A 14,298-nucleotide genomic window follows, 5' to 3' on the forward strand; every position below is an offset into this window, starting at 1 on the left:
TTTGTCAAGGATGTTTTTTTTGTTCAGATATCGGCGATGGGCCGCGACATGCTGACAGAATTGACAGTTCAGTCAATATTGCGGGACGTTGGGCGGACTGAAGGAGTGCGAGGACCAAACATGAATAAGCCGTGCTTGCAAGCAAAAGTTGCAGTTGGGTGCATAATGATCATTGTAGGCAGGTATTGACAGCTACGCTGTAGGATATACTGAACCGACGCTGACAAACGTAAGTGGTATATAGTGGTCGCGAGAGGTAATTTATCAACGAATCCCCTAGGAGAGGAGAGACTGAACTGCACATAGCCGAGGACGTGCTTAAGACGATAAAGACGATAAAGTGGTGGTGGTAGCGGGGTAGAGGGACGGAGTGTGATGGTACACACTCCCTCCCTCACATAAAGGAAGACGGGTAGTGTGGGTGGAGAAGGGACTAGTTTGAGTGGTGGTGGTGGAGGAAGGAAACAGCGTCGCCATGTTTCCTTGATAAGTTTGCGTTTTTCTTGAAGGTTCCGGAAGCGTGCTTCCTGAAGGGAGGCGAGACGAAATGTACTAATTGTCTAAAAGAGATGGGACAACTACGGCAAATTAGCGAAAGCGGCGGCCTTGGGAACGTTTCATAACTGGATAAAGTTATTAGGTTTCCTAAGATGGCTCTGCGAGGATGCCCCGCCACCCTCTTAATATCAACTACCACCCACACTGGCTCTCTAAACCCACTAGTTTTGTTTTTGCTCTAATTGGCGTCCACCTATCTCTTTTAATTTGTATTATTTGGGAAAGGTTCATTGTTTCCTTTAGCCTGGGGTTTAATTGCTCGTTTGCTGTGTTATAATTTTACACATTTGTTTGTGCAAACATTTTGCTGATTCCTATAAATTTCCAGGAACTATGATTTCTAGAAATCATGAGGGTAAGGGAAGACTTAGCTGTAGTTTGTATTCGCTGATGTGCAGATCAAACCGAAGTTTTCCGAAGAATAATCATGGGGCAATGAAGCATAAGTTAGGCCAGATAGCCCTGTGGTGACTGTAGGTGCCGTCTAGCAGTAGTGCCACATGGGTGTCCCGGTAACTTGGGTCGATGCTCACTCACGGAGTCTTCGATAATTACCGTTGGTCTTTGTAGGGTGTTGATATATTGCACAATGAAACGACAAAGACGGCGGAATAATTATGGATATCATTTAGGGTCAATTGAAGAAAAAATGGAAAAAGGAGTGGAAGCGAATAACTCTTAGACTGGGAGGCAGGAAATGTGCATTATCAAAGGAAATGAGGACGGCTTTGTATGAGTGAGACGGTCGAGTGTTTTATTTTTTTTCTGGCGGGCATTATTCAGTTTTTAAGACATCTTTGAGGTGATGGGTGTTAGCGCGCATTCCCCGCAGTACAGTGGTAAGTGTTGGCTTACTCTCCCCCACTACTACTCCTGGCGATCGTTTTGGAGTCAGAAATAGAAGCAGGGGTTACCTTGCGGGGTTGTCCATCGTCTTGATGTTTACTCTCGCCCTTCACCCGCTGCGCATTTTCATGGTTTACTTGAAAACAATGATCAGGGTTAATTTGGGTTACAATGGCATTTTCTGACAGAAGAGGGGGGGGATGAGAGAGGAGTAGAAGGGGGGGGGGGGAAGAGGAGGAAAAATGGGGAGAGGAAACGAGGGGGATGGGGGAGAAGAGAGGAAACGGGGGGGGGGGATGTGTAAATTCTGAATAAGTGTGCTATACTATTACTTGTATGATATTTCTGATGCAGTGTTCGGGGTGGTGTTCGCCATGCTGGTGTGCGAGGCCGTGATGGTGGGCAGAGTAAAGGGTGTGGTGATGGTCTCCTAATGGCCATTGGGGAGGGGCGCTTCGCATGATGACAATTAGTGGCCTTTATAACTGAGATTTAACACGTATTAAGAATTAAGTGTGAAATGCAGGGGGGGGGGGAGGGGGATGCTGGTGATAGTGTGGGTTAATAAAAGTCGTTGGAATAATCTTTCCTTCTGTACACTGCTCTTCTCGGTGGCTTGGGCAGACACGGTTAAGCCGCCTTAAAGCCTGCTAAGTGCTTCTCTCTTCCAGCATGTTGTAGATCTTGTCCTTCATATTTTAAGTAATAAAATACTGAAATTTTAGCAGGAAGTTCAAGCATGCTAGTGCTCTTTATTTTGTCTCCAGTAAAATTGAAAGCATGACTCTTATAGTTAGCAACCTTGAATAGTTTAATGTAATTTTGTACCCTAAAAAGTTATTATTAAATGTAGATAATGTCAGCTTGTGGACGAGGCAGTGGACCCACCATTAATATTTTGGTCGCCCTGTCTGCCAGCCTCGACTTGGTAATCATGCTGACCCTATTTTCTTTTTTCCCCAGAATGACGCCTACGGCGGTTTCAACGACTATGACAACCAACCTAGAAGAAGGTACGTGGAGAACTTGTGGTTTGATCCTTGTAGAGTTAAGACGTCTCTAGTCTATATATAATGAAGGGTCATTCCAGGACAAAGTGGTCATTTGAAATGACAAACATAAGAACAATGGAAACTACAGATGACCTATTGACCTGCATTATTCGTCATTTATTTTTTATTTAAGCTATTGTTCTTGATCGTCGAAGTGAAAGACAATGAAAAATATAATAGTGGCCTTGGAACTATGTTGCTCAATTTCAATACCTGCCAAACATCTATCCACAAATGGAAATTTTGTACTGTACTCATTAAATTAAAATATCTAGGCAAATCTTGCATATTTTAACATGTTTAGTGCAAAGAAGTATTGGTAGCAGGTTATAATAGCTTATCGTTATGTAAATTAAGTTTAAATGTATAGTTAAATTACCTAAATAGCACAAGAAATCACACTAACGTATGGATGAGGAAATTGATAGGAGCCATGATGATGATTCGAACCAGCACACTTGTACTCCCAAGCTATAGGCTGCGTATCCACATGGTAAAAGCAGTGCAACGTTGGATTCAACTGAATCCTTTAGGGGTTCAGAGGCTTCCACTGAAGGCCAGTCAGGGTCTCTCACATTGCCCCGCGTCTAGGAATTGCATCGCCAGCGTGGTGAAGGCGGCGTGTACTTGGCCAGTACCCTGTGTGTGCAGGTTCGAATCCTCCACATGGTTCCTACATATTTTGTCACTATGCTTTATTTGACTTTCGGTGTAATTTATGATATCAGAGAGACATTATCTTATCTCATTTATATATAGAACATGGCTTATTTGGAATTCCCTGTGTAGGGTGTACGACCAACATTATCCTCGCTGTGACTATTGAATATTATCACGGAATTGATTACTTTCTGGATCACGACGAAATTGTTAATGGAAATCCGAGATGGTAGGATGTTAGATTTGCATTCTTCATTGTCACTTCCTGGAATGACCCTCGAGGTGCCTTGAGGTGCTTCCGGGGCTTAGCGTCCTCGCGGCCCGGTCGTCGACCAGGCCTCCTGGTCGACCCTGGCGTAACAGAGAAAGGAAATGTTTGTCACATTTAACTGGTAGTGGGGGGGGGGTGCTGTATTGCTGTCTAGCGAGGACCGTTTAGCGAGAAGCACTTGACAAATAAGGTGTTCCCCTCGGCACTTTTATACTGTACAATATGGAGTGACGAGATCTGGCAAGGTCACACAGCAGGGGATGAAGGCTTACCTGAAGACGGTCACTACAAGAGATCAGCAGGAGCTTAGCGGACCACAAGTTTAATGGATGTTCAAGGCTCCTGTAATTTATAACGGCCCTTAAATTACTGGCATTATGCAATTTTGTATTCTCGGGTATTTAGTTTGTTACTGTTGAAATAAAATAGTCCTGGTTGAGTGAAGCGAACATAGTATGTTTTAAGCATTAGTTGAGCATCTGGCCGTGGCAGCTAATAAAGACATGGTTTTAATATTTAGATTTTATAAATGGGTCTGTCTTTTTTTTAACTTGAAAAAAATCAAAGAGCGAGTGCTGTGAGTTGAAGCAGGAACTATAAAAGGCACTATCAGGTTGTGAAATGTGGCGAGTAAAACATAAAGCTGCCATAAAGCTGGACGATGAGGGACCAGCCACCTTAATGGTGGAGGGAGCGGGGCAAGCTGCCCCCCCCTCTCCCTACCATCCCCTACCACCCCCTACCACCGCCATCAGCCTCTCCCTACCACAGCCACCCCCACACACGCACAACCAACTGACCTTAACCGAAGCACTAGTTTTGGACGTCAATTTGTAGCTTGTAATGACACGGTGAAATGTCATAAATTAAGGTACTAGAGTAGCAATTGCACGGGACGAGTCAAAATTTATAATCACTTGTATTGACTGATTTGTTCAGAATAATCATACTCATTCGTATTTAGTCTACAGCAGGCTAAAATATACAAGAGGAAATATTCTAAAATTTGTTGGTCAGATGTCCCTGACAAGTCTATTAGCTCTCCATTATTTAATAGTGATATGTAAAAAAAAAAAAAATAGCGTTAAAATTATATTCGGTGAATTTGAAAACAAAACATTGATTTTGGTAAAAATCTACGTGGATGTATGAAAAGAATAAGATATACAACGATTTATTCTTCTGGGTTTAAAATAGCAGTGCCTTAAATCTTGAGTGGCTGGGAAGGGTGTGTGCGTGTGTGTAGGTAAGGTCACATTACCATTGTTGGGTTTGGGTGGACAGCCTGGCAGGGATGCTACCAACATTGTAGGGCTGCCTTAAGCCTCCCGTTCTGCAGATTATGTTAAGGAGTCACTGTTAAGGCAAGCCAATGTCCCCTTGCCTCGCCGCCAATATCTGCTTGAGTGAGTTATACATAATGTAGCGTGCGGGGTTAGGCGTGGGCACGAATACATGTTTAATGGATAAAATTAGGGTAAAAGGAAATTTGGGGGGTTCATCGTTAATTTACATAATTAACAAGGCGCCGAGTTTGTGATATCGATTCCTGTGACAGCTTGTTTTTACTATTAATGGGTTTTTATTAGTAATTAATTGTGAACAAAATTTGTACCCTTAATATCATCGCTGATAATGGCGAGTGGGTAATTTCACTTGTTAAACGAATGGGGAAGGCTGTTCATAGGCCAGGAAGCGGGAAACACGGTCATCAACAGGTGAACATTAAAATGAACTTAGGATACTGAATAATAAATATAAGGAATGTAAGATGGGGGCTAAGAAAATAGAGGATGAAAATGAGTCGCAAGAACATAATGAAATTGGGGGGGGGGTTTCAAGGTTTCTGCCTTGTCATGACTACCTTGTAAAATTGGGTGGCGAGGCCTATCTGAGGGGCGGCGAGGTGTCCCGGGGTAGGAGGAGCTTGTGTGTGGCGCGCTGACCACTCATGTTTTATGCGCCTTCACGTCCTGTTTTTCTTCTTGAGCCAGTTAAAGAGAGTAGTGGTATGAGGAGTCATGTTAGCTTCCACATAACGACCTCTGTATAATTCTTGTTGACGTTCTCAGTGTTTGTCTTCCCTGCCATCTTGTGTATAGTTTACTATCATGCTGCGTGCTCAATACCTCCCCCATCCCACCAGCGTCTTCCTTTCTGGGTACGTCGTGCCTCCACGTACCCCACATCACTATCCTGCTGGTATGTCCTGCTGTTATTCCCCCTTGCCGGCATGTCCTGCTACTATTCTCCCTTGCCGGCATGTCCTGCTACGCCCTTCCAGACACGTCTCCCCCACGTTTTTCTTGTTTCATAGACTCGATTATGACAGTGAAGGCGTCATCGTATTAGGGGTTTTGGTAGCTGCCTTACCTACCTTACCTGCCTTGTGATTTGTCATGTTCCTATTTGGCTATTTCCACCAGCCTTCCATTCACCTTCCATTCAATACACCCCTCGCTAAAATGTAAACCAACTAAGTTTGACAAAATATGGGTGGTATTGAAAATATAATTAGGATATGACCTACTAGTGAATATGGAGAGAGAATGAAGAGTGGAGGCGCAACAGAATGTTGGAGACTACATGAACATCAGAGGCTCGTGAGTCTTTTAACCTCCTTCCACCAAATATATATGAATAGCTTTGTTATAATAGATGTGTTGGCATACTGCATTAATCACAACTTGAGTGATAGAAGTTATCACTAGCCTTAATATCCTGTACCGTACCACAGGACCCTACGCCCCACAATACCAGAGGGGTATTGTGGGGGTATTATACCACAATAGTAGAGGGGCTGGTCCCAAACCTGCACACAAAAAATCATCACATGAGACCAGAAGGCATGGCAGGATGTGCAGAATACCCCCGTTGAAAAGCAGAGGTGCAACAGAGAACTCTTATCAACATCAGAGGCCCGAGACTGTTCAACACGCTTCCACTACACATAAGGGGCATAACTGACCGACCCCTCAGTGTTAGAGAGAGAGAGAGAGAGAACTGGATAAGCGCCTCCAAAGGATACCTGATCAACCAGGCTGTGATTCGTGGGTTAGGCTGCGAGCAGCCGCGTCCAGCAGCCTGGTTGACCAATTCAGCAACCAGGAGGCCTAGTCGACGACTGGGCCGCGGGGACGCTAAGCCCCGGAAGCACCTCGAGTAACCTCAAGGAAAGGTACCACCTCTACTGTATGCTGCGGCTGTCACAAATGTCAATTAATTCCAAAAGCAAGTTCCCTTGTCTGGATTTTGCATGTTGAAATTGAACTATTTTCATATGTAGATGATGGTGGGGTGTTGGGGTTGGGGATTAGTGGTGGTTGTGGAGGGAGAGCATACAGGTGGGGGTAGAGGGGAGAGTACACAGTAGAGTGAAGAGTACAGGTGCCATTGGCACAATCAGAGAACACTGAACACCAGGGGTTATCAGCTCTCCCTCAGGGGTTATCAGCTGAACACCCTCCCAGCAAGCATCGGAAATATTGCTAGAACAAGGGTGGATGTATTAAAGAGGCACTTAAATAAGTTCTTGCAAGAAGTGCCGGACCAACCAGGCTGAAATGGTTATGTGGGCCTGCGGGCCACTGCAACCAACAGCCTGTTGGACCAAGTTACCAAAAGTCCAACCTGGCCTCAGGCCGGGCTTGGGGAGAAGAACTGTCAGAAGCATCTCTAGGTATGCGTACAATTGAAGAGCGAGGTGCGCGTGGGAGGGGGGGGGGTGAAATAATGGAAGGGGACCAAAAACTAGTCACTTCCAAGCCGCTAATATACATGTGCTGTACTTTTAGATGTTCCTTTCAACTGTGATTGCCGCAGCTGGTATTTACCCCTGCCTGCATGGTAGGTATCTCCAGTACTTCAGACCGTTATGATTTCCTTACAAACTTACCGTTCAATAAGTTGACCTGAAACTTGATACACTTTCACGATCATAAAATCTACCCATTTAGCAGATTCAAAGAGGATGTATAGATTGCATATGCAACAAAGGTTCCTTTACACTTGAGGACACGGTGATGCAAATATTACCTATGGTATGATGATGCTGAATTTGTTTCTTCTTCCAATTGAGCCAAGTATAGATAATGACCAAAGATAAAGTATAGGCGGAATGTTTTATTGATCGTAATTAAATAATAAACTATAGAATTAATCACTGTGCATTACTTTAATATTTTGGCACGGTGTTTTGTTAAGTTTGAAGACAGTTTTACGGTGTATTTTATCCGTATACTGTGTGTTTCATCCAGTACAAAGTATTGGCTCGTAGCTTCATCGCTGGAAAAGCATTTTATATTGAGGCAGTATCAAAATATTTCAATAAAACGTGTCAGTCCCTGCTAAACATGTTCAGAACCCAAACCTATTGAGAAGGAAGCATAGGAAACTTAAATATTTCGGTTTTCTTTTTTTCTAATGCTTCTCCTTTTTAACGGATTGGTAGATGTCGTAGAATGCGACGTACACCTGCAGGCGATGAGTCACAATAACGTGGCTGAAGTATGTTGACCAGACCACACACTAGAAGTTGAAGGGACGACGACGTTTCGGTCCGTCCTGGACCATTCTCAAGTCGATTCAATCGACATTCTCAATCGACTTGAGAATGGTCCAGGACGGACCGAAACGTCGTCGTCCCTTCAACTTCTAGTGTGTGGTCTGGTCGACGTACACCTGTTAGGCGGGAGGACAGGTTGAACACGGAGGGTTACTGGGAGTCCTGGACGCCTCTCTCCTCGCCAACTTCAGAATAATTTAAGTGCAAATGGGGTTGTCAAAATATTCATGAGCACACATACTTTTTTCAAAGTTATCAGACGCTGGAAAATGTATATTGGATAGAAAAGTTAATTTTTCAGTGTAACTGAAGCTGTCACGTGTAGTCACCTGTCTTACAGGTGACTACACGTGACCACTGGAAAGATTCTTGAACTCTAGTGTGTTAATTTGCAATTTGTTTGCTTTTTGATGAGGTGCGTTGGGACGATTTATCTTTTTCTTCTTAATAGAAAAAGTGGCTTGATGTAATACGACTTTGAATTACCTTCAGTACTTTCTGCAATTTTATAGTGTTGTAAGAATGAAGTGTACAAGTGTAGACAATGGATGGAGTGAGCCTCGTGTTTACCACTCGCTGGTCACGTGTTACCTGCCAGTATAAACGTAAATGTCATATTCACACTTGCAAAGGTCAAGGTCTAAAGTACCCAGAATTTGTGTAGACCAGCTGATGAAAATCGAACACTGCATAACAAAATCTGAAATCCGGTTCTTGGATTTGAAATCTGCTAATTTTTAAAGTGCCACAAATGGAAGAATGTAATCTGTATTGATATAACAGCAAATACCAGCAGGTGTTGTAAAATAAATCACATACGAATTAACTTATGACAAACCAACCAGAAGAGAACACTTGGGACCTAATCATAAACACTGATAATCTACCACTAAACTGGTTTGAAGCGCATCTTACTCTTGACCAGCAAGTTCTGGAGCATACTTGGAGAGGGTTCTGAGAATTGTTCAACTCTCAGAGTTGATAACTTGGTTCAACAGGCTGTTGCTTGGAGCGACCCGCAGGCCCACATATCCACCAAAGCCTGGTTCGTCAGGCACTTCTTGCAAGAAATTAGCTTGAGTGCCTCTTGAATACATCCACCCTTGTTCCAGCAATATTTATAATGCTTGCTGGGAAGGTGTTGACTTGCATAAACAACAAACCTGCGCAAGCAAGCGTAAAACAGATGCATACAGTCAAGGAACGCGTAGGTTTAGAGTTTGTTGTTGTTTCAGATTTAGCTACTCAGAACGAAGTGTCCATGTAGCACGGGCTATGGTGAGCCCGTAAACTAGGTTTAGAGCAGGACGCCCTGCTTTATACAGCTGCTGCGCCACAGGAAGACGTGCAAAATGCTGACACCCTGTCAGCGAGATGGAGCTTCAACTTGCCCAAAGAAACGTGGCCCAAGAGCGTCCGTTGTCGAGCGCTTAAGGTCTTTGTAATTGTCCAATTACTCTCATATTTGACACGTAGCACGGTTATTTTTCTTTTACTCTTGAGACTAGAATTTTTTAATAATAATCTATACAGGCCGCTACCTACCTAAAATGTAAATAAATTCTTGCATAGTGGGCTCTGAAAAGCAGTGTTCAACTATGATAACTTAAGGGCGTTTTAAAGTTAAGAGCTGAAAACTATCAGGCACAACTGCCAAAAAATTGTTGGCTGGTTAACTAGGGACTCCAGACGAGAGGCTAAGCCTCTTAGAAGTACTTACAGTAAGAAATTGTTAACAGTTTGGCTTTGATAAGACCACCAAGCAGGAAGCTTTGGTACAACAGGACACGAGGTAGTTAGCCAGGTACCATGTGTTGGTTATAGCACCAGGTTTTTAGGTACGTGATGGTCCGTGATGATGCCAGTGTAGTGCAGAGCGGACGTGCGTATGAATGCTGCAGTGCAATCCAGTAAAAAGTCCGTGTTGGTCCTGTCACTGGTGGGTTTATGTAGTGTCCTATGTGGTTGATGGCCTGCGCCAGCCAGCCACACATTTTTCCTGAAACTGCCGTACTGTGTTAAGGTATTGCCCTCACGCACGCACCCGCTGCCCCCCCCCCCCTTTCCCTCCCTCCGTCGCCAGGCCTCCACATCCATCCTGTGTCGGCCCTCCCCCTCCCTCTGTCTCTTCCACCACCTGCGGGCGGGCGCGGGGCGGGCGCTGTTGTGGGTAGGTGATCGTGGGGATTGGTGTTCGCCAGGGTGGTACCTAACCTACCTTGGGTAGCTTCCGTGAATGGTGTTTAAAGTTCGTTCTCTCGAACACTGAGAGGCCGGTCAGTTATGCTCCTTGCGTGTAGAGGGAGTGTGTTGATAAGTCTAGGGCACTTCATGGTGCTTGTTCTCCCTCGTACTTATTGTACGTGCAATAAGTACTTGGCGTACTTATTGCACCTCTGCTTTTCAACAGGGGTATTTTGCACAGCCTGATCATATGCAAATGTGACGATCAGCAGCCTCATGTGATGATATTTGTGTTCAAATTTGGAACCAGTCCCTCTAATATCTTCTACATGTAGATTATTCTCTCGCGCGCCTGCGCTCTAGAGCGCGCAGCGCAGGACTGGTAGGGAACTAATCACAATAACCTTGAATATTGTCCAGGCAGCAGGCTTGTCGCGATTTTTTTTCAGTCATATGATGCCGCGCCACATGGCTCTGAAATGAAATCATTGCTTCGTCCCTCTCCTCCCCAACCTATCTCAATTACGCTTTTCTCTAAAGTGTTTTTGTAAGTGCCATCCGCGAGGCAATGCTTCTAAATATTTACAATGTTAGTTCTCCCTGGCTGAGAGTTGCAGTAGTAGGTTAATGGGTACTTTTCGTGGTATAGAAAACCTATATTGACTCCTGGCTTGTCTGCCAAACTGTTGGTTTTTGAGGTCCGCACTAATTAACAGCATAGGTATTCGAGCCCGGTTCGTCAGCGTTGATTGATAACTTGAAGTACATTTAGGTATTAGAGGTTGATGAAAAGTTCTAAAAAAATAATTATGGGTTTTTAGTGCCTACTCATGTCATTTGGAATCATTTCAGTGAACAGATTTTGAAACGTTCCCAACCGAGTATTTATCGGTTGTAGAATTTAATTATTTCGTCTTTCAAGGGAAGTAGCGACTGTCTTGCTTTATGCAGGTCTGAACTCGATCCCCATGGTCCACGTGGTTGGACACGGTACCTTCATTCCGGCTTCCTATCCTACTCTCATATACCGGGGGGTGGGGGGGGGTCCCTTGTGTAGATCCCTGGAAGCTACACAAAGTGTAGACACGAGGTTAGGTAGCCCCGTATACGAGAGTAGGCTATGGAGCCGGAATGAAACCACGATGCCCAACCACGTGGACCATGGGGATCGAGTTCAGACCTGCGTGAAGGAAGACAGTTGTTATATCGGTGTTCCCAATAAATTAGTAGTTTGAATGGACACGGACTGCAGGTAAATTGGTGTTATGAGTCTTTCAGTGGGCTCCGTACTCGCCATAATGTTGGCTGTCAACTAGACATTGTTGTTTAGATTTAACGCGCGTGCGCAGGCGCATGCGGGTGTGGGGAGGTTTGTGGGGGGGGGGTAACAAGTCTCACAAGTATTGGTTACCAAACAGGTCTATATTCTCAAGAGGTTGATTATGTTACAGCAAGCTGCCAGGTCGGGATTGGTGTTCAGCACACCACCACCACCCAGGTGTTGTGCTTTCATCAGTCCTTGCCAAAAATATATAGGAATGGGTCTTTTAGTGTCTCCGTGCTGGGAAGTAGAGCAGAAGTATAATAAATCTACCCCGAAGGTTAAATTGGTGTCTATTTTCAAAGATACATTTCCACTGTAAATTCTAGCCAAATGCCACAGGTATGTAGCAGTTGCGGTAGAAAGCAAGTATAGGAGGGGAGAGGGGGGAAGGGATGGGGAGGGGGGAGGGTGGGTTAGCTGGCAGTATAGGTCGATGCCGTGATCGATGGGTCATCCTGGCACTGGTCGCCAAACTGGGCCAACTTTAATGCCTTATTACCTGTCTCTGATCTACCTGGCCACAGATTCCCCCTCATGCGTCCCACGCTCCTCTTCTACATTCTCTTCTTGCTATTTTCCTCTCCGCCCGCCCTTCTCCATCTTTCTCCCCATTTCTCTGCCTTTAGTAATAATGTTAGTGCCCACTACCGGGCTGTGGTGGATATGCGGGCCACTCCAAGCAACAGCTCGGTGGACCAAGCTCTCACAAGTCGAACCTAGCCCCGAACCGGGCTTGGAGAACAACTCGCTGAACCTCATCCGGAGGTGGAAACTGTACAATCCAGTTTAGGCTCTTGGATAAGGGGGGAAAAAAGATATTAGCTGGCAAACATAAGGTAAAGTTTGTAGTAAATATCACAATACAACAGTTTAATGAGAAAATTACAACGTAATGTTAGCCCGGCTCTCGTCTGCAAATTCACCTCGTATATTAACTCATCATGCCTCCCCCCCCCTCCTTTAACCATCTGCACCAGTCCTATACGTCACCTCACCCATCCACCTCGACCTGGCAACATGACTTTCCTCTCACCAGTTTCATTCCCGCGGCCTTGCTCAGGAGACCTGCTAGTGGAGCGGTCACTTTTGAGGAATCCTCCACAGGAACTTTGTGTGGCAACTGTCTCTCCACCTTTCTCCCTCTGCCGTGTGGCGGCCGTCACAGCTAGTTGACAAGCATTGTTCCTGTCAGTTTGGCCATTACCGCCGCCTCCACTCCCTGCATGAAGGGGGGGGGGGGAGGTGACCATAAGAAAAGATAGGGGCAGGTTTGAGGAAAGAGGGGGACAAGGGGTGAAGGGCCAGGCACGACCCGGACTGTGGGGTCGCCCTGGCTTTTGACCCCGCCTCCAGGGGGGGGGGGCTAGATTCACGAGCAGTTACGCAAGTACTTACGAACGTGTAAGTCATTCCTCAATCTTTGACGGCTTTGGTTACATTTATTAAACAGATTACATGCATGAAAACTTCCCAATCAACTGTTGTTATTGATATAAACAAGCATCCTGGTGCATCGGAGCTCATTAACTTTAATAATTGTAAACAAAGCCGCCAAAGATTGAGGAAAGATTACAGGTTCGTAAGTGCTTGCGTAACTGCTCCGTGAATATGGCACCAGGTCTTGCCCTTCCCCCCTTTGTCACGTGATGCAAGTCTGTTTACGTTCTCAAACGTTTGTAATTAAGGTGACTAGCATTAGTGTCGATAGTTTGATCAAATATATTGTCATTGAACATGGTTGTAAATTATAAGTGAACGGTAATAACACATTCTCAGGTCTGGCTTCAATTGGGTCTAAAACTGATCTCCATGGGTTCGGTTCGGTAATGATTACTCCCAAATGCCACAGCTGCAAGAGAAATGATACGTTGGTTAAAACGACTTTCCTGACACCTTTAATATGACAGGTGCCAGAGCAAGCATGTTTTTAATTAGTTTTTTTTAAGTGTTCTTTAAGGAGGACATTTTTTGCACCCTAACGGCTCCATTCAGTAGCGGAGAAACGCCTGTCCTGAACAACGTGCAGATATATTTTCCTGCCCGAAACAGTTAAAGAAAACATCCACATTTGGGACAGCTAAAAATGTCAGTCTATTCCCTAGAGCGAGGCGGGAGAAATACATAATTTCTAATTGGGAAATATTGGAGGAACGGATTCTAAATCTACTCATGGTAATAACTCGGTGACGCCTCAAGACACCATGAAGCACGGCTAGCAGTTACAGCAAAATATCCCCGTTGAAAAGCAGAGGTGCAATAGGTACACACAGACAATTGTTAACATTAAAAGTCTGGCTTTAAAACCTCTAAACGACGGGAGACATCTCCCGTCACGCAGGGTGCAGTCGCACCTCCACAGATCTCCAGTATCATCTATTGATACTGGAAATGGCTCAAAAGGGCCACCACTTATGGGCTATTCATGCCCAAGCCACCTTTTGGGTGGCTTAATCGTCTCTCTCTCTCTCACCTCTAAACCCAAGTTGCATAACTAGTCGACCACTTACCTCCTGAGAATACCTGCTCAGCCGAACTACTTCAGTCTGCGAGCAACTGGTTGACCAGACCACTAACTAGGAGGCCAGATCAGAGACCGGGCTCTGGAGACATTGATCCCCGAACCCAACGCATGCTAAACTTTTGATTTTCTTCGCCGTTCGCATTCCGAATTGGATTTGTTTCTTACTAAACACACTCACTTGTGCACAAGTCGCACAGACGTGCGACTTGTGCACGTCTCGTTACTGTCCCGGATAAGGATTATTAAACTCACCCCCCCCCCCCCCCCCCCTCCTTGTCAGAGTTCTTCAGAATCGCCTCAATGACGTGCATTTCCATC

General features: G+C 45.0%; 1 protein-coding gene across 12 annotated transcripts in view; it reads left to right on the forward strand.

The window, feature by feature from the left end:
- LOC123774747 (heterogeneous nuclear ribonucleoprotein L) overlaps nt 1–14,298 on the forward strand; it is a 204,739-nt gene that overhangs the window by 85,052 nt on the left and 105,389 nt on the right. For all 12 annotated transcript variants that reach the window (XM_045769295.2, XM_045769294.2, XM_045769296.2 and 9 more), the window contains one exon: nt 2,368–2,417. In XM_045769295.2, coding sequence (XP_045625251.1) covers nt 2,368–2,417 — 50 coding nt within the window. The remainder of the gene's footprint in view (nt 1–2,367; nt 2,418–14,298) is intronic.

This window comes from Procambarus clarkii, chromosome 68, assembly GCF_040958095.1.
Source record: "Procambarus clarkii isolate CNS0578487 chromosome 68, FALCON_Pclarkii_2.0, whole genome shotgun sequence".
NCBI classification, from domain to species: Eukaryota; Metazoa; Arthropoda; class Malacostraca; order Decapoda; family Cambaridae; genus Procambarus; species Procambarus clarkii.